Source organism: Cebus imitator, unplaced genomic scaffold (assembly GCF_001604975.1).
Source record: "Cebus imitator isolate Cc_AM_T3 unplaced genomic scaffold, Cebus_imitator-1.0 Scaffold130, whole genome shotgun sequence".
NCBI classification, from domain to species: domain Eukaryota; kingdom Metazoa; phylum Chordata; class Mammalia; order Primates; family Cebidae; genus Cebus; species Cebus imitator.
Genome location: NW_016107445.1, coordinates 542,999 through 564,578, shown reverse-complemented (window position 1 = coordinate 564,578; position 21,580 = coordinate 542,999). Strand labels below are relative to the sequence as shown.

Genomic DNA, 21,580 nt, shown 5'->3' with positions numbered 1-21,580 from the left:
AAAAAAAAAAAAAAAAAAAGAACAGCTAAAATGAAATAAACTGATGATACCAACTACTGACAAGAATGCAGAACAATTAGTTGGGAATGAAAAATGGTACAACCATTTGGAAACCAGTTTGACTGTTTATTATTTTTAAATCAAACATGCACTTACTGTATGAATAAGCAAATCCACATTCAGATATTTATTCAAGTGAAATAAGAACTTATAATTATACACACAAAAAAAACCTTTATGGGAATGCTTATAGCTACTTTATTTGTAATCATCAAAACCTGGAAATGTTCCTCAAATGGTGAATGGATAAATTGTGGTAAATCCAAATAATAACAATACTCAACAATAAGAACATATAAATGAAAAATGAAACTCAAATGAATTAGGCTAAGTAAAAGAAGGCAGACTCAAAAGGCAGGAAGGAAGAAACCTGGAGTTTCAGTCCAGGAAGCACACTATTTGAGTAACAGAAAGACAATGCAGAAAATACAGGTGACAAAATTAAAGAACTCAAGAAATGTAATTAACTGGTGGAGAAGGGAAGGAGGGAGAGGTCACATAGAAAAAGTTTCTAAAATGACTTTAGAATACCCAGCAGCAACACTGCAAGTCTACAAAGGAGCATCCAAATTCTGAGGGAAAATGACTTCCCATCTAGAATTCTAAGACCAAAGTATACCTCCTATGTGCTTCTGTTACGGAGCACTATACCAAAACATGGTCGTCAACCACAAAAGAAAACAAGCAATGCAAAAAAGGTTTCGACCTAAGAGACAGAAAATGTACATCCTCATTTGAGGATAAAGTGAGATCCAGTGACTACCAGTATAGACTAGAGCAGGTCAGAAGATTCTGGTAGGGATAACTTCCAAGGTTCGATCAATCATTACATGTATCTGAACTTACTGAGAGATGCACACAGCTAGAGAAAAGTCTTGACCTTGTCATCTACCCGCCTCGGCCACCCAAAGTGCTGGGATTGCAGGCATGAGCTACCGTGTCAGGCCTAATTTTTATTTTTCTTTTGTTAAATTCAAGAAAAATTAAATTCAATGCTTTGCTTAAAAATGTGTTTAAAATGCTGCCATGCCTAAGAATATATCTTTGTCTATTCATCCACCTATTTGCAATATATGCATTGTGAGAGAAGATTTTGGGGAGACATTTTTACTTAATTTTTACTCTGCATTGCTTGACCATTCATAGCAATTATAAATCTTTTCTATAAAACAAGTCATTGTATCAACAAAAATTTGGAAGAGACTGGAACAAAATGGTCACCCAGTAATCACTAGTTCTTTCTTAATGACTTAACGATATTAAATATCTTGATAGGTACTGTTCTGTCTACTCACTAACACAAATGTTGAGACTGGGATGGGGAAAGCATGTAAGTAGGTATTATTGGCTGGTAATGCTGTAGTATAGGATTAGTTGGTATGATGTTTATAATGTTTAAAGTAATTCAAAAAAAGAGACAAACATGCATGAATAAAAAATTATACTGCTATGAACCAAGGATTATGATCAATCTAATTCTAGGCCTCTTAGCAGCAAACAAAAAGTGAACAATTTAACACTCCAATTTCTGCTCAGTGGTATTACACATAATTTGTCTCTTTTTAGTTCAGAAATTTTCTACGATTATTTTGCAAATAAGAAAGAAGCTTTTACTAAATTTGATTAAGCCTGTAGAAACTTGTACTAAGAAAGAATGAGGTTGGTTTGTTTTTAATTCTGGCATACCTGATCTAATTTAATGATCTGAATGTTACTTTTTTTTTTTGGTCTGTTTTTTATTTTGTTTTGTTTTTGAGATGGAGTCTCACTCTGTTGCCCAGGCTGGAGTGCACTGGTGTGATCTTGGCTCACTGCAGCCTCTGCCTCCTGGGTTCAAGCAATTCTCCTGCCTCAGCCACCCAAGTAGCTGGGATTACAGGTGTGTGCCACCACACCCAGCTAATTTTTTTTGTCTTTCTGAGACGGAGTCTTGCTCTGTTGCCCAGGCTGGAGTGCACCTCCATCTCCCAGTTCAATCAATTCTCCTGCCTCAGCCTCCCAAGTAGCTGGGTCTACAGGCATGCGCCACCCTGCCCAGCTAATTTTTTTTTGTATTTTTAGTAGAGACGGAGTTTCACCATATTGACCAGTCTGGTCTCCAACTCCTGACATCAAGTGATCCACCCACCTCGGCCTCCCAAAGTGCTGGGATTACAGGCATGAGCCACCATGGCCAGCCCTGAATGTGACTTTTGAAAAGTTAAATAAATTTTCATTTCATCAAAACCTCTAAGTAAATGAACATATCAACTGTTAAGAATGTGGAAGAGGTGGTCCCCTTCAATGACTATTGGCCTGCACTAAAATCAAACAATTAATGAATAGAGACAGAGGCACAGGAAGAAAAGTGAAAAAGCTTACTGAAACTAAACAATAAAATAAATTCCAAACTGGGCACGGGAGCACCTGACTGCAGTCCCAGCTATCTGAGGCTGAGGCAGTAAGTCTTGAGCCCAGGAGTTCCAGGCTGCAGTTCACTAAGACTAGCCACTGCACTCCAGCCCGCGCAACATACTTGAAACCCTGTTTCTAAAATACTGCCTCATTGCTGCTACCTTTCTAATGTATTTCGCTATTAACACAGCAACTAAAAGGTAGTGTCAATTTTATCACAGACATTCTTCTAATCAAAAAAGGCAATCTGTGCTGTAAAATGGAAAACATGTATCTCACCTTTTAAATATTAAGTACAAAAAACTACAGCATGCACACTTCATAACTGGATGAGATATGACATTACAAATTAAATTGCATAACACCAATTTAAAAAAACTGATGAAAACAATCTTACATAATCACTTATGTTTTCAACAGTGTTTATTACATTATGCCTCTTTTGTACAAATGTCAATAATTAAACTCTCTAATATCTTTATTGAAATAAAATATACCACGTTTCCATGCAAGAAGCAATAACGCGTAATCAAGAGGACAGCGTGGATGGAGTAACAACTTCTACATTATTATTTGATTAAAATTCAACATTTTTAGTTAAAGACATATCAAACCTTTTTGAAAAGACGTATGTAAAATAATCAATATGGTGGTTAAAGTATATATAACGGAATCATTTGGGAAGTCAGAAAAGCAATTGTTAGAAACAGAATTAACAAATTCCAGACTAAAGAAAAGTGATTTGAATCCAAAAACCTCTACTAAAATTACAAATATCTTTGTTAACTGCACTGCCAATGTTTTCCCTTCTCTTTTGGAGGGGGCAGAGGTTATCTTAAGTAAACTGAAATTTGTGCCACATGGACCAAAAAGTCTTGCCACTATACTGAAAATGGTTTTACTCTAACAACACTTTAATGAAAATGCAACGTACAGCTAAGCATGAAATTTCAGATGACAGACGCATGCCTTTTGCCTACTGACAATTTTGTCTTTAGGCACAAAACATGCGTGTGTCAACTGAAAATTTCAATTTCAAGTTGAAATTTGAAATGGACACTTCAAATAGTCATAGCTCTGCTACGACTATTTGTTTCAAAAACAGTATTACTACATTAACATTACTGCCAGGCGGTCCCAAATGACGACAGGCACTTTTAAATCATAACCTGCGCCAAAGAACAAAGAGGGCGACATGACTCCCGGAACGACAGTGCGACAGTCTAAGGTCACCAGGAAAGAGACGAAAGACATGACAACAGAGTGGGTACCCCACAGAAGGAAATGGCCAAAGACGTTTGTAGTGACGGACTAGGCAGATACAAACAAAACAACCAAAGGGACCTGAAAGAATGGGAGACTGGGCGCACAAGCGGGGTGGGGGAGGGGCACTACTCTAGTTCTCTTCCTGCACTTGGGTCATCTTCCCATCGCCACTACACCTTACGGCCAGTAATCAGTTCTTCGCAAGACCTAAAGCCCTGAAGCTGAATCAGAGTGACAAGAGGAGAAGGTAAGAAAACGGGGACAGAGGAGTCATCCCTGTTGGGTGGGGCACCAGGTTCCAGCCTGGCTCACCCAGCCCCGGCTTGGGTCGCCTTCTCTATAGTCTCTCACATTAGTACCCCAGAGGCCGCAAAAAGCACCTTACCCAGCTCGCCATGGAGCACAGTCCCAGGACGCTCCCCATATCCACAACGTCAAAAGAGCCGCGGGTGCAGACAAGATGGAGACAGTCTCCCTCGCCTCTCTGAGATTATTTACTATGTGCGAGACACTTCCGGCGAAGAGCCCAACCCACCCCTCAGCTTCGCGTCACTTCCTTCCAGGCATGGGTTGGTTAAGGCAAGGAGCGCGGTGCGCTCAGGTTGCGCATGCGCGTCCTCAGAGATCGCGGCTGTCATTTTTCCGAGAGTTTTCCAAAGACTGCTGGCTGGAAGCTTATGGCTAATGTGGAGACCGTAGTTTGCCAAATTAAGAAAACGATGTGAGCAAAACCCGCCTTTAATTACCATTCACTTGAATTTGGGCACCAGTAGAGTATAGACCTGAGGTGGGAGTTGACGTTTTGCCCAACTCTATCTGAGCAACCTCTCTGCTGTTTAGAGGATTGCTTCTTCCTTCTCAGTGTTTGTCCGTCCTCACTCCACTTATTTCCCATTTTTCCCACGTTTGCATCCTGTTTTTCACTTACGTTCGCAACATATTCTTGTAGCCCGCTGCTCGAACAAGTTATATTGGGATATTTATATTAATCTGCGTGCTTCAGTTTCTCTATCATTTCTGTTTGCTGTTGACATATTTCTTATCCTATTAAGATGTTAAAAGAAATTTGCACATTAAAATTATTTTTAATTAGTTGGATAAGACGTATTAATTATAAAACCTCAAACATTGTTTTCAAATGTCAGGAGCTGTTGAGATATGTGGAACAGTTGCATATTAGGTGATGATGCACATTTGCAGGGAATGCATTCATATAAAGGTTCCAGTTATTTTTTTAGAATTATTGGTTCTTGAAAATATTCTGGGAAACAGCTCAAACTTGAAATGGTCATTCCCATAACCAATAATAAGAAAATATCGTAAAATCTACAAAAATTGCATGGGTGGAGGTGGGGTAAACACCTAGGAATCGAAGAATGTTAGAATCCCTACTCCTAATTATTGCAACCACTAAGGGACAACCTTGTCTTTTTCTTCTTTGCCCTATCAGTGGTTTTGTAGACCACAACTAAAGCAAAGTATTAGTTATAATACAGTGTCCATAAAGTTTAAAGAATTGTGAAAATGCCTGTAATCCCAGCACTTTGGGAGGCTGAGGTGGGCCGATCACGAGGTCAGAAGTTCGAGACCAGCCTGACAAGCATGGTGAAACCCTGTTTCTACTAAAAATACAAAAAATTAGCTGGGCATGGTGGTGCACACCTGTAATCCCAGCTACTCAGGGAGGCTGAGGTAGGAGAATTGCTTGAACCCAGGAGACGGAGGTTGCAGTGAGCCGAGATTGTGCCATTGCACTCCAGCCTGGGAGACAGAGTGAGAGCTCATCTCAAAAAAATTATATATATATATATATATATATTTTGTGGAAATGGAAATTAGAAACCTAACAGTGTTTTTAATTGTGCTAAACTTAGTGTGTTATTTATGGGAGAAAAGAATCCTATTAAGTCCTTAAAATGTTCAGAGTACCAGAGAAAAAGACAAAAAACACTTACATGCAAGTAACTTTAAGGTCGTGGAAAGTATGTTGATTAGACAAATGGAGAATGAGTCTTTTAAATTTGTACAGAATCTTGTTTCTTGCTACATTCAAGAGGGTTTCTGAGATATTCATAAGTTCGTGCCCTATTCAACAGAGTTTTTTCCCCTGAGATATTCAGTGTTAAATACAAAAGTCCTTATTAACCTTTCTGGAATGTAACACTTAGCCTTTAAATACCTTTAAAAAATTTATGTAACTTACAGGCTATGTGGAGTGGAATTTGCTCACTTAAGTTGTTATATATACAACATTTAATTGAACACACAGGATATAAATTATAGACTATTTTATTAGTTAGAAAAGTCTTAGACACCAGTCTTGTTTTTCTCTTTGCCAACTATGAAAAAAAATTAAAATGATGACTTTTTCAAATTTGAACCCAAACGCAACTCAAAGCATAGTTTTCTCAATATATACCAGTATTTCGGTAGGAGCAACCATTTCTCCAGGTGACTTCCTGTAACACATTTATAACTTATAATGCCAAAATACAAATTAGTCTAAGTAAGTAAATTAGTACAAAACATACTATCTGGCCAGGCGTGGTGGCTCACACCTGTAATCCAAGCACTTTGGGAAGCCAAGGCGGGCAGATTACCTAGGTCAGGAGTTCGAGACCAGCCTGGTCAACAAGGCAAAAACCTATCTTTACTAAAAATACAAAAATTAGTGGGGCATGGTGATGCACCTCTGTAATCCCAGCTACTTGGGAGGCTGAGACTGGAGAATTGCTTCAACCCAGGAGGCAGAGGTTGCAGTGAGCCCAGATCTTGTCGCTGCGCATGGCCTGGGCGACAAGAGCAAAACTCCATCTCAAAACAAACAAACAAACAAATAAAAAAACCATGCTATCTAATAACTCAGTTCTCTGACTTGACTAAGGGCTAGTGGGCCAAAAAAAAAAAAGAAAGAAATAATTATTTTTTTGAGAATGTTACTAAGTAGCCATACCAGAAAAAATTTTCAGATAAGCTTAGAAGGTACTGCCTGCTACTGCATATTAGCATGTTGAATTCCTTCACTCCTAATATGTTCTAAACTTGACCTTGAAAAATCTTTTTTTCTTATGAAATATGTATTAATATGCACTATAATTATTCTGTGGAATATAGTTTAAGAAATACTGATGGAGGGAAGGATGGACTTCATAGCCTTCTGGCAGTCCTCCTAGAATATCATTTTTTATAACTAGACTTTTGATTCATATGTGGCATTAGAGAGCTCAAGGTTCTGTACTTTGTCAAGAATCAGAGCATGAATGCTCCGTGTTGTCAATTAAGGACAAGATATAAACTTTGACATTCAAATAAATGGTATGTAAAATTAATAGTCTCTTAGGGAAATTCAGGAAAAAGACCAAAATGCTTGTCAGAATAGACATGCACAGGAATGGGCTGAGAGAACTGTGGAGTACTATAGTCAGGCTTAAGGTTTGCCTTAGAAGATAGTCCACATTCATTCTTACATATGGATAAATAAAGAATCTCCCAGATATGCTATAGCTGCGATCATTGTACCCTGAGAAAAATGTAAAGCAGGATTACCAAGCTTATCCTAGTCATAGTAAAAATTTCAATAATGGATTCACAAAAATCGATGTTAACCAATGAAATTTCAGAGTGATTTAGGTACAAAATTTAAGTTTATGTAAGTTATTCTCAAATATAGACTTGTAGGTTATCATTTAAATTTGTTGTTGTTGCTGTTTTGAGAGGTAAGTTTGCTGTGTAGCCCAGGCTGGAGTTCAGTGGCCTGATCTCGGCTCACTGCAACCTCCGCCTCCCAGGTTCAAGGGATTCTCCTGCAACCTCAGCCTGGAGTGCAGTGACCTGATCTCAGCTCAATGCAACCTCAGCTTCCTGAGTAGCTGGGATTACAGGCACGTGCCAAAATGCCTGGCCCAGTTAATTTTTGAGATAATACTAAAAATAAGAATTTTATTTTCAGAATTCACCAGGATGGCAATAAAACCATGTCTTTAGCATAAACGAAAATAAATGTCTATAACCTTTCACCACCTCTTGTAATTCCTATTGAAATTCATAAGGATATGCTGGGTGCAGTGACTCACATCTAACACTCTGGAGACTGAGGCAGGAGGACAGCTTGATCCCAGGAGTTAGAGACCAACCTAGGCAACATAGCAAGACTTAATCTCTGTAAAAGTAAAAATAGGCTGGGTGCGGTGGCTCATGTCTGTAATCCCAGCACTTTGGGAGGCCGAGGTGGGTGGACCACCTGAGGTCAGGAGTTCAAGACAAGCCTGGCCAATGTGGTGAAACGCCATCTCTACTTAAAAGAATTAGCCGGGTGTGGTGGTGGGCTTCTGTAGTCCCAGCTACTCAGGAGGCAGAGGCAGGAGAATCACTTGAATCTGGGAGGTGGAGGTTGCAGTGAGATTGTGTCACTGCATGCTAGCCTGGGTGACAGAGTAAGACTCCATTTCATTAAAAAAAAAAATTAAAAATTAATAAATAATCAACCAAACCATAAGGGTATGGTTTGGAATCCTGTATATCAACATTAAAAATTCCCAGTGTAACCAAGAATCAATGTCTCTCCATCAAGGTTGACTGAAATTATACTTATCTTTGGTCCCATAATCCTTCCTGCCTTTACACAAATCTCTGTATAAACTTTAACTTTTATCCAATAAATGGTCTACGTCTATGAAATATTGTGAGAGTTGAACAGATATTAAGGAAAATAATCAGGTCATATCTTTCTGGAAATTAGAAATTATACTACTTAGTTCTCTTGTCCTTAGTACATTGATACTAAATATAATGAGGACTGAAACATCTTGGCCCCCCTCAATAAAGGATGAATAAAATTTGTGCATAGTTTGTTATATAATCCAAGGAGACAAAAATATAAAAAGTATTTTATGGCTTTCATACTAAATTAATTATATCCTAAATGCAAACATGTTTAAGTGTTTTACTAAATATTCTGAAAGGATAAGCCAAAAATAGATTAGGACACAATAACCCATAGGGGTCAGTATAAGCTTAGAATTGGAAGAGACCATATTCTGAGGACATGCTTTTATCTGTTAAGACAGACATTGATATTTTTGAAAAATAATTCAAAAACTAAGATACAATGTCAAATGTATAAAAACTCTCCTCAGTTATGGTCTTAATGTTAAAATAGCAAGTGAACAAATTATTTCCACACAGATTTTCTTCTTTTCCTGAAGTCTAAGCCTTTAATTCCATAACAAGCAGATATGTTTAAGCCAGTGAAATAGATGCCTACAAAAATATGTTTATTTCAGGCAGAGCATACATAAAGGAAATATTCACTGTGTAAATAATAAAGTGGATAGTGAATTCAAATATATGTCTAATATTTAATGTACTGTTTTATAATCATTGAGAATGGAGTGACTTCTTGAAAAAGTGCTAATGGCATTTCTAAAACATTTTACATCTCAAGGGCAGATGTATTGACCTCACATAGGAGTTGATAAAAGATAACGAAATTATATACTAAAGAACTTCTTTATATTCATTCACTCAAAATGTTATTTAGTGTGCTACAGCAAGGAATCAACTACTATATCTCACTCATCAGATTTTTGAATTATTGTTAAATATGTTATTAAGACAATGTCTAAATCAGCACCTTCCAATAGAAATGAAATGTGAGTCACATTTGTAATTTAAAGTATTTCTGTGGACATATTAAAAGAAACAGATGAAATTGATTTTAATGATGCATTTAATTGAACTCAGTATATCCAAAATATCATTTCAACATGACATTTACATAAAAATTATTAATGGGTTGTTTTATATTATTTTTCATATTAAGTCTTCAGAATATGGTTGTGTTATATAATTAATTGCACATCTTCATTTAGACCAGCACATTTCAGGTGTCCAGTAGTCCGCATATTGGACAATGCAGGTCTATAAGCTGAAGGAGAAAGCTGAAGCAATTACTCAGGTGATATAAGCTAAACAAGCAAGCAAACATATTTTTCTTTGTATAAGTTATTTAGATATTTTATATAAAGTGGTTTTAAGCCTATGCATTTGCTTTAGGTATTGAATCTATTTCTTGTATAAAAATCAAATATGAGAGATTTTTTTAAAAGGATGTTATGTTCTGATAATCATTTAGGTTATGAAAGTACTATATTATATGTGTGAAATTTGCCAGATTTGACTTTATTTTCCAGCAATCCAAATATCCCATGATGTTATTTTAGCCAATTTATCCTGATCTCTTTTTTATTTACCTGAGTTTCTATGACCTTAACTGCTTTCTTTCCTCCGGAATTAATTATAAGAACAGAGTGATATCCAGAGGCCCAGACATTTTAAGTGGCCTGATCTCAAGTGGCTTCAGACAGTGATTTTTTTTATTCTTACCCAGTTCTCTTCACCTCATTCCACTGACTGTATTGTCCATTACTGCATGTAACATTTTGGCAAATTCTTACGTAAAATTCTTTCTGCTGAGTGATCAAGAACTTTGGGTACTGTCTCCCCATAGTTTTTACCTTGTTGAAGATTTACTTTAACTTCAAAAGTGATTAAAATAAAGTATGGAGACTCTTCCAGGTTTTACCTAAACCAGTAAGTCACTGGTAAGGTCTTAATTTCTCCATAAAGCTTCCTAGTATTTACTAGGTATTAAGATCTTAATATCCTGTAACCCGTTTTGCATCAACTGCAAAAATCCTAGGCTTAGCTGTTTGGTAGCATCCTGCTGTATCATTTATTCTATTATTTTTCCCAGGCTTTCATTCAGAGTTCTAGTGTAGTGAAGGCTGGCTTCCACTAGTTTCCATTATTGCTCATGAGTCTGTCCGTTTTCACCAGAAAAGTCTTATCTTTTTAAATATGTAATGTCAGATGTAGCTTATGTATGAACCAACCACAAGCCATTTTCCATTGACATCTCCTGAAGGAAATTTTCTGCCTCAGTTGGCTTGATTTACTTGTATTTTGCAGCACAATCCAGTGTTTTTAGGAATCATCCAGTTTTTAAAATCCTCTCAGTGGCTATAGAGCTGAGAGCAGAGTTCTCTCTACTTATTTTCTCTGCCATGGAGAGAGCATTCCCAGCATCATTTATACAAACGCTATGCGCATTTCCAATTCCCAGCAACATTCATCCAGCAGTTTAGATGCTATGGGAGGATATTCCATAGTTCAATTTTATGGTATACTGTGATCCAGGCATGGCTGGACAATGCATATCATTCAGCAATTCCAAATGGTAGTCTTTAGTAAGAGAAAAAACATAATCAGAGTCACTTGACATAATAATATGTTGGGGGAGAATTATGCTTTAAGAAGTAGCTTTCAGATGCAAATGGAGTCCAAAATAATGAACTTTTCCCATTGGATCTTTTTTAAATTTTTTTATTATCATACTTTAAGTTCTGGGGTATAGGTGTGGAATGTGCAGTTTTGTTATGTAGGTATACATGTGCTGTGGTGGTTTGCTGCACGCATCAACCCATCATCTACATTACGTATTTCTCCTAATGCTAACCCTCCCCTAGACCCCCGTGCCCACAACAGCCCCTAGTGTGTGATGTTCCCCTCCCTGTGTCCATGTGTTCTAATTATTCAGCTCCCACTTAAGTGTGAGAATACGAGGTATTTGGTTTTCTGTTCTTGTGTTAGTTTGCCGAGAATGATGGTCTTCAGCTTCACCCATGTCCCTGCAAAGAACACATGAACTCATCCTTTTTTATGGCTGCATAGTATTCTATGGTGTATGTGTGCCACATTTTCTTTATACAGTCTATCATTGATGGGTATTTGGGTTGGTTACAAGTCTTTGCTATTGTGAACAGTGCTGCAATAAATATACATGTGCATGGGTCTTCATAATGGAATGATTTATAATAGTTTGGGTATATACCCAGTAATGGGACTGCTGGATCAAATGGTATTTCTAGTTCTAGATCCTTGAGGAATCACCACACTGTCTTCCACAGTGGTTGAACTAATTTACACTCCACCAACAATGTAAAAGTGTTCCTCTTTCCCCACATCCTCTCCAGCATCTGTTATTTCCTGACTTTTTAATGATCACCATTCTAACTGGCATGAGATGGTATCTCATTGTGATTTTGATTTGCATTTCTCTAATGACCAATGACGATGAGCTTTTTTTCATATGTTTGTTGGCTGCATAAATGTCTCCTTTTGAGAAGTGTCTGTTCATATCCTTCACCTGCTTTTTGATGGGGTTGTTTTTTTTCTTGTAAATTTAAGTTCTTTGTAAATTCTGGAGATTAGCCCTTTGTCCAATGGATAGATTGTGAAAATTTTCTCCCATTCTGTAGGTTAACTATTCACTCCCATGATAGTTTCTTTTGCTGTGCAGAATTTCTTTAGTTTAATTGGATCCCATTTGTCAATTTGGCTTTTGTTGCCATTGCTTTTGGTGTTTTAGTCATGAAGTCTTTGCCCACAACTATGTCCTGAATGGCATTGCCTAGGTTTTCTTCTAGAGTTTTTATGGTTTTAGGTCTTACATTTAAACTCAAGATTAATCCATCTTCAGTTAATTTTTGTATAAGGTGTAAGGAAGTGATCCAGTTTCAGCTTTCTGCATATGGCTAGCCAGTTTTCTCAACACCATTTATTAAATAGGGAATCCTTTCCTCATTGTTTGTTTTTGTCAGGTTTGTCAAAGATCAGATGGTTGTAGATGTGTGGTGTTCTTTCTGAGGCCTCTGTTCTGTTCCATTTGCCTATATATGTGTTTTGGTGCTGGTACCATGCTGTTTTGATTACTGTAGCCTTGTAGTATAGTTTGAAGTCAGGTAGTGTTATGCCTCCAGTTTTGTTCTTTTTGCTTAGGATTGTCTTCACTATGCAGGCTCTTTTTTGGTTCCATATGAAATTTAAAGTAACATTTTCCTATTCTGTGAAGAAAGTCATTGTAGCTTGATGGGGATAGCATTGAATCTATAAATTACTTTAGACAGTATGGCCGTTTTCACAATATTGATTCTTTCTAACCATGAACATGGAATGTTTTTTCATTTGTTTATGTCCTCTCTTATTTCCTTGAGCAGTGGTTTGTTTTCCTTGAAGAGGTCCTTCACATCCCTTGTTAGTTGTATTCCTAGGTATTTTATTCTCTTTGTAGTAATTGTAAATGGGAGTTCTCTCATGATTTGGCTCTCTCTTTGTCTGTTATTGGTATATAGGAATGCTTGTGAGTTTTGCACGTTGATTTTTTATCCTGAGACTTTGCTGAAGTTGCCTATCAGCTTAAGGAGATTTTGGGCTGAGACCATTGGGTCTTCTAAATATACAATAATGTTGTCTGCAAGTAGAGACAATTTGACTTCCTCTTTTCCTATTTGAATATCCTTTATTTCTTTCTCTTGCCTGATTGCCCTGGCCAGAACTTCTAATAGTATGTTGAATAGGAGTGGTGAGATAGGGCATCCTTGTCTTGTGCCAGTTTTTTTTTTTTTTTTTTTTAATTGTACTTTAGGTCCTGAGGTTCATGTACAGATCATGCAGGATTGTTGCATAGGTACATACATGGCAATGTGGTTTGCTGCCTCCATTCCCCCATCACCTATATCTGGCATTTCTCTCAATGTTATCCCTCCCCAACCTCCCTACCCCCACTGTCCCTCCCCTAGCCCCACCCAACAGACCCTGGTGTATGATACTCCCATCCCTGTGTTCATGTGTTCTTATTGTTCACCCACCTATGAGTGAGAACATGCAGTGTTTGATTTTCTGTCCTTTTGTCAATTTGCTGAGAATGATAGTTTCCAGATTCATCCATGTCCCTACAAAAGAAACAAACTCATCCAGTTTTCAGAGGGAATGTTTCCAGCTTTTGCCCATTCAGTATGATATTTGCTGTGAGTTTTTCATAAATAGCTATCATTATTTTGAGATATGTTCCATCAGTTCCTAGTTGATTGAGTACCATCAATACCTAGTTTTTAGCATGAAAGGCTGTTGAATTTTGTCAAAGGCCTTCTCTGAGTCTAATGAAATAATCATATGGTTTTTGTCTTTGGTTCTGTTTATGTGATGGATTACATTTATTGATTTGTGTATGTTGAACCTGCTTTGTATCCCTGTGATGAAGCCAACCTGATTGTAATGGATAAGCTTTTAGATGTGCTGTTGAATTTGGTTTGACAGAATTTTATTGAGGATTTTTGCATCAGTTTTCATCGGGGATATTGTCCTGAAATTTTCTTTTTTGTGTGTGTCTCTGACAGGTTTTGGTATCAGGATGATGCCAAATTCCTCATAAAATGAATTAGGGAGGATTCCCTCTTTTTCTATTGTTTGGAATAGTTTCAGAAGTAATGGTACCAGCTCCTTTGTACGTCTGGTAGAATTTGGCTGTGAAACCATCTGGTCCTGGATTTATTTTAGCTGGTAAGCTATTAACTGCTGCCTCAATTTCAGAACTTGTTATTGGTCTATTGAGGGATTCAACGTCTTCCTCTATTGGGAGGGTGTAAGTGTCTAGTAATTTATTCATTTCTTCTAGATTTTCTGGTTTACTTACACAGAGGCCTTTATAGTATACTGTGATGGTAGTTTGTATTTCTGTAGGACCTGTTGTAATATCCTCTTTATCATTTTTTATTGCATCTGTTTGATTCCTCTATCTTTTCTTATTTATTAGTCTTACTAGCAGTCTATCTATTTTGTTGATCTTTTTAAAAAAACCAGCTCCTGGATTCATTGAATTTTTTTTAATGGATTTTCATGTCTCTATCTCCGCAGTTCTGCTCTGATCTTATTTTTTTTTTCTAGCTTTGAGTTTGTTCGCTCTTACTTCTCCAGTTCTTTTTAATTGTGACATTAGGGTGGCAATTTTATATTTTTCCTGCTTTCTCTTGTGCACATTTAGTGCTATAAATTTCCTTCTACACACTGCTTTCAATGTGTCCCAGAGATTCTGGTATGTGTGTCTTCATTCTCATTGGTTTCAAAGAACATCTTTATTTATGCCTTCATTTTGTTATTTATCCACTAGTCATTCAGGAGCAGGTTGTTCAATTTCCATGTAGTTGTGTGGTTTTGAGTGAGTTTCTTAATCCTGAGTTCTAATTTGCACTGTGGTCTGAAAGACTGTAATGATTTCTATTCTTTTGCATTTTCTGAGGAGTGTTTTACTTCCAATTATGTGCTCAATTTTAGAATAAATGTGATGTGGTGCTGAGAAGAATGTATATTCTGTGGATTTGGGGTGGAGAGTTCTGTGGATGTCTATTAGGTCTGCTTGGTCCAGAGCTAAGTTCAAGTCCTGGATATCCTTGTTAATTTTCTGTCTCGTTGATCTAGTATTGACAGTGGGGTGTTAAAGTGCCCCACTATTATTGTGTGGGAGTCTAAGTGTCTTTGTAGGTTTCTCAGCATTTGCTTTATGAATCTGCATGCTCCTGTATTGGGTGCATATATATTTAGGATAGTTATCTTTTCTTATTGCATTAATTTCTTTACCATTATGTAATGCCCGTTTTTGTCTCTTTTGATTTTTGTTGGTTTAAAGTCTGTTTTACCAAAGACTAGGATTGCAGCCCCTCCTATTTTTTGCTTTTCATTTGCTTGGTAAATAGTCCTCCATCCCTTTATGTTGAGCCTATGTGTGTCTTTGCATGTGAAATGTCTCCTGAATACAGCACACCAACGGGTCTTGACTCTATCCAATTTACTGGTCTGTGTCTTTTAATTGGGGCATTTAGCCCATTTACATTTAAGGTTAATATTGTTATATGTGAATTTGATATTGTCATTATGACACTAGCTGGTTGTTTTGCCTGTTAGTTGATGCAGTTTCTTCCTGGTGTCGATGGTCTTTACAATTTGGTATGTTTTTGCAGCGACTGGTACTGGTTGTTCCTTTCCATGTTTACTGTTTCCTTCAGGAGTGCTCGTAAGGCAGGCCCAGTGGTGACAAAATCTCTCAGCATTTGCTTATCTGTAAAGGATTTTATTTCTCCTTCTTCTATGAAGCTTAGTTTGGCTGGATATAAAATTCTAGATTGAAAATTCTTCTGTTTAAGAATGTGAATATTGGCCCCCACTATCTTCTTGTGGGTAGGGTTTCTGCCAAGGGATCTGCTGTTAGTCTAATGGGCTTCCCTTTGTAAGTATCTTGACCTTTGTCTCTGGCTGCCCTTAACATTTTTTTCTTCTTTTCAACCTTTGGTGAATCTAGTATGTATCTTGAGGTTATTCTTCTCAAGGATTATCTTTGTGGTGTTCTCTGTATTTCCTGAATTTGAATGTTGGGCTGCCTTGCTAGGGTGGGGAAGTTCTCCTGGATAATATCCTGAAAAGTGTTTTCCGACTTGGTTTCATTCTCCCCATCACTTTCAGGAACATGGATCAAATGCAGATTTGGTCTTTTCACGTAATCCCATATTTCTTGGAGGCTTTGTTTGCTTCTTTTTTCTCTAATCTTGCCTTCTCACTTTATTTCATTGAGTTGATCTTCAATCTCTGATATCCTTTCTTCCACTTGATCGACTTATCTCTTGAAACTTGTGTATGCTTCACGAAGTTCTCGTGCTCTGTTTTTCAGTTCCATCAGGTCGTTTATATTCTTCTTTAAACCGGTTATTCTAGTTAGCAATTCTTCTAACCTTTTTTCAAGAGTCTTAGCTTCCTTGCATTGGGTTAGAACATGCTCCTTTAGCTCAGAGGAGTTTATTATTACCCACTTTCTGAAGTCTATGTCTGTCAGTTCATCAAACTCATTCTCCATCCAGTTTTGTTCCCCTGCTGGTGAGGAGTTGTGATTCCTTGGAGAAGAGGCTTTCTGGTTTTGGGAATTTTCAGCCTTTTTGTGCTGACTTCACCGCATCTTCATGGATTTATCTACCTTTGGTCTTTGAGTTGATGACCTTTGGATGGAGTCTCTGAGTGGATGTCCTTTTTGTTGATGTTTATACTATTCCTTTCTGTTTGTTAATTTTCCTTCTAACAGTAAGGCCCCTCTGCTACAGGTCTGCTTGAGTTTGCTGGAGGTTTACTCCAGACGCTGCTTGCCTGGGTATCACCAGTGGAGGCTGCATAACAGCAAAGATTGCTGCCTGCATCTTCCTGTAGTAGTTTTGTCCCAGAGGGGTACCTGCCAGATGCCAGCCAGAGCTCTCCTATATGAGGTGTCTGTCAGCATCTACTGGGAGGTGTCTCCCAGTCAGGATACATGGGGGTCAGGGAGCCACTTGGAGTCAGTCTGTCCCTTATCAGCACTCAAATGCTGTGCTGGGTGATCTGCTGCTCTCTTCAGAGCTGCCAGGCAATGATGTTTAAGTGTGCTGAAGGTATGTTCACAACGCCCATTTTCCCAGGTGTTCTGTCCCAGGAAGGTGAGGGCTTTATTTATAAGTCCCTGACTGGGGTTGCTGCCTTTTTTCAGAGATGCCCTGGCCAGCAAGGAGATAATCTAGTGATACAGCCTGCCTGCAGTGGCCTTGCTGAGCAGTGGTGGGCTATGCCCAGTTCAGACGTCCTGGCGGCTTTGTTTACACTGTGAGTTCAAAACCACCTTCTTGAGCCTCACCCATAGCAGGTGCCCCTCCCCCCACCAAGCTCCAGCATCCCAGGTCGAGCTCAGACTGTTGTGCTGGCTGTGAGAATTCACACCCATGGATCTTGGCTTACTGGTCTTCATGGGTGTGGGACCCACTGAGCCAGACCACTTGGCTCCCTGGCTTCAGCCCCCTTTCCAGGGGAGTGAGCAGTTGTGTCTTGCTGGGGTTCCAGGTGCCACTGGGATATGAAAAAAAACTGCTGAGGCTAGCTCGGTGTCTGCCCAAATGGCCACCCAGTTTTGTACTGGAAACCCAGGGAACTGGCAGTGTAGGTACTGGAGGGAATCTCCTGGTCTGCAGGTTGTGGAGACCATGGAAAAACACAATATCTGGGCGGGAGTGCAGGTCCCTAATGGCTTCCTTTGGCTAGGAGAAGGAGCTCCCTGACCCCTTGCACTTCCAGGTGAGGTGATGCCGTACCCTGCCTCCTTGAGTTACACCCACTGTTAGCTCGTTGTTGGCCTGCCCCCCTTGGGCTGCACTCACTGTCCAACCAGTCCCAGTAAGATGAACCAGGTACCTCAGTTGGAAATGCAGAAATCACCCTCCTTCTGCGTCAGTCTCACTGGGAGCGGCATGCTGGACCTGTTCCTATTCGGCCATTTTGGAAACTCCCCCATTGGATCTTTATACAGCTACAAGCATGGACTAAATGCCAATAGAAGAAAGTGTTTTAAGAACATGCTTAAAATCTGGAGTAAGGCTGCCAGTTTTTAAATGCTAGCTTCATTCCAAATTAGTTGTGTAATCTTGGGCAAATTCTGTTATCTGTGCTTCAGATTAGTCAACTTTAAAATGGGAAGAGTAATAGCATCTTCTTAATGTCACTGTGAAGATGAAAACAAAGTGCATAGAATAGTGTGCGACTCGTGTTAAGCACTTAATAAATACTAGCTACTACTTCTGCATGTCATGGACTTTCTTCTCTTTGGTATCCTTGTTCTTTAATTCCCTCAAATTTTCTTAAATGTTTTAAATTCTATGTTCAGATCTCTGAAATGTTTCTATGCAGTTTTCTCCTTAATAAAACTGAAAGTAGACTAGGATAGGGGCTTCAGACCCCTCTCAGTGAAACAGCTATAGACAAGCCCTTTTCTTATTCATATTAGTTTATCAGAGCATAACTTCCATGCATTGTTTAAGAAAATGTTTCTGGTTTTGTTTTTTCAGTCTTACCGAAGACCCCATCTCAGGAGAAGGTGAGGATGGAGGTATGGAGGTATGTAGAATCTGTCTTGGAGGGTGGGCAGTTCCAGGAAGGGTTAATTGAAGAGAGAAATAATTTTGAGAGAAAGAAGACAGGCTGTTTTCTCTTAAATGTCTCTTTTCCATAATGAGGAAATAACCTGCTTTTTCCTTCAGCTATCAGACTCCTCTTCAGCCTCATTGTCAGAATTGTGTTCTCTGTCTTTGCTTAGAACAACCCCTAGGAAGGGGAGACCATGTTAGGCTTACTCGGCAGTATTTTGATATGGGCCCTGAAGGACACAGCCTTGGTTCATACCCGAATCAAATTCAAATTCTGTTACTGGGCTACCTCTAGTCTAGAAGCCACTCCCTCCTCAAGGAGATTTAAAATTTGATGTATTATTTATTTCTCAATAATAAAAATTACAACAAAATGTCATTTTATATAAATTATACAAAGAGAAAAATACTAACAATAAATAGAAAATTTGAATTTTTATTTACAAGGATTAGGAACTCAGGTCATGAGAATTTATTACATTGTTATAAAATAACTACTTTTCTAGGAAATAAAATTCATTTATTTGTCAAAGCTTACTTGCTTCAGTTTTTCATTTTCTATAAAAATTGTTGCTAGATTTGATTGTCTTCCTGTGACATTGTACACCTTAGCTAATAAACAGTTTTTAATTTTGAGATATTACTTTCTCATCTGGCAAATAATATTGGGAAATGCAAATATATTCTGAAAGCTATAAAAGTCTTTGGAACTAGTGTTAAATATAATCTAATATTTTGGCAAATAATATTGGGAAAAGCAAATATATTCTGAAAGCTATAAAAGTCTTTGGAACTAGTGTTAAATATAATTTAATATTTTAAGTATCTGCTTCATACGACTCCTATGATGATTAACTGAGATAATAAATTTAATGTAGTAGCACATAGTAAATGTTCAGCAAAGTGCTGTATTATTTTTTGTTGCTGCTGTAACAAATTATCACAAACTTAGTGCCCTAAAGCAGCACAAACTTATTATTTTACAGCTCTGAAGTTCAGTCGTAAGTTCAAAATATTTCTCACTGGGTGAAAATCAAGGTATTGGAAGGACTGCATTCGTTCTGGAAGCTTTGGGAAGAACCCACGTTCTTGCCTTTTGTAGTTTCTAGAGGTTGCCCTTGTTCTTTTGCTTGCAAGCCATCCTTACTCCAACCTCTCCTGTTGTCAGATCTATTTCTCTGCCTCTCCCTGTCCTTGTGATTACACTGGACCCATCTGGATAATCCAGGCTACTCTCCCATCTCCAGATACTTAATGTAATGACATCTCCAAAGTCCCTTGCAAGGTAACATATTTACAGGTTCTAGAAATTAGGATGTGAAATTTTTGGAGGGATCATTATTCAGCCTAACACAGGTGCTATGATTTTGGCAATAACTGCAGAGTTTGTCATTGTTTGGTTAATGAAATTTTGATTCTCCTTAATCTTTTTATAATTGTTGCCTGTGGAAAATTACTTGATCTTTTAAGAAAATATTTTGATATTATTATAAACTGAATAATTTATTTGCAAAGTATTTACCTCCAAATTTTAATGATGTTTCTAGTTTGTTTCCTTAAAATTTCTTTGGTGAAGCATATATGCCCTGATACTACATGCCTTTGCACATCATCTACATTCAATAAGTACTTATGAATAAATGAATGTAAGAGTGAACTGATGGCAGGGGAGGTAAGTAAAAGAAAATCTGGATGACAATGAGTGGTTACTTAAGGTCCCTTTTCCCATTTTCTTCATGTGCAATGAAAATATTTCTTTAGGAGACTCAAAATTTCTGAGGTCCTTCAAAGTTATTTTCTTGGAAATAATCTAAGAACTCAAACTCTGGAAATCATGTTTATTTGTTCTAAATTGTTTTTTATTTTCTATGAAAATAAACCCAAGCAGTAATATTGTTAGCCCTAAATAAAGTAAATAGCTGTTACTGAGCCTTATAACATTAACACGTCTAGAGAAAAGCCATCTATGACGTCTATTGAGAAAAGCTCTCAAGGCTTCCTTTCTACCTCCTATTCCATCCCCCAAATTTCAGGAAAATAGAAGACTTTAATGCAAAGCAATATTAAATTTAACTCTAGCTCACAACGTTTCATTTTCTATTTGATCCTCCTTAGCAATAGTGAGGGTAAGATAAAGATGGTACCAACAAACATGGTAGGTTTTGTACAAATCCGTGTTTTTTCTGAGAAAGTAGAACACCTGACAGTAGAATAGTAGAATGGCTTTTCTAAAAATACATTGTTGAATCTGCATATATTTATCTTTGAATTAGTAGTTCAGTACCAAATAAGAGTTTCATTCTATATAAACGTTCACATTTCATCTTGAAACTACTCATTCAAATTCCCTATTCTTAGCTTCTCACACTGACACTTTAAGTATTTCCCTGGAAAGGTAGCCACAATTCCACATTTGACTATTTTGACCCAGTCATTGTTAAAATTTATTTTACAATGAATAACATAGCTTACTTTCCTACGGTGAAGAAATTTCCAAATTTTTGAAGTTGAAGAGTGAATTCCAAAGAAGTTTTCAAACTTTTAAATGTAAATGAACATTGTTTAGGCTGTCTTTCTCAGTTAATGATGATAGCACCCAGAAAATCTAAAATGAAAGCTTACTGAGCTGCAGTACTATACAGAAGTAAAAACTAAATGTGAATACATTGGAATACCAGAATTCACCTCATATCTTTGCCTCCAACACATTCTACATATAAAAATGACTATGAAAGCATTACTTCCATGCATGGAAGTACTTACATTTGTGAACTCTACTTTCTTCTATTAACTACATAAAACTAAATATCTTTTAATGATTAAGAATATATCTTTGAATTGTGTATTTCATTTTACAAACAAAAATTGAAGACCTGTCATTGACATGCTTATATAAAGAATGTCAGATGAATGTTCCAAATCATGGAGTGACAAATTTCAAAAGAAAGAAATTAACAAAATATTTCCATTATTTAATTTGTACTTTTTAGTTTCAAATGTAAACTTGTACTGTCACACACATTTGTATTATATGTGTCAGT

At 37.5% G+C, this 21,580-nt stretch overlaps 2 protein-coding genes across 2 annotated transcripts in view; one reads left to right on the top strand and one right to left on the bottom strand.

The window, feature by feature from the left end:
* The window catches only part of SERINC1 (serine incorporator 1), a 21,800-nt gene extending 17,495 nt beyond the window's left edge, over positions 1-4,305 (bottom strand). Inside the window, exon 1 of the mRNA XM_017541037.1 lies at positions 4,106-4,305. Coding sequence (XP_017396526.1) covers positions 4,106-4,144 — 39 coding nt within the window. The 5' untranslated portion in view covers positions 4,145-4,305. The remainder of the gene's footprint in view (positions 1-4,105) is intronic.
* Positions 4,306-4,310: 5 nt separating this feature from the next.
* LOC108312875 (cAMP-dependent protein kinase inhibitor beta) overlaps positions 4,311-21,580 on the top strand; it is a 164,504-nt gene continuing 147,234 nt past the window's right edge. Inside the window, exons 1-2 of the mRNA XM_017541040.2 lie at positions 4,311-4,441; positions 18,462-18,510. Coding sequence (XP_017396529.2) covers positions 4,329-4,441; positions 18,462-18,510 — 162 coding nt within the window. The 5' untranslated portion in view covers positions 4,311-4,328. The remainder of the gene's footprint in view (positions 4,442-18,461; positions 18,511-21,580) is intronic.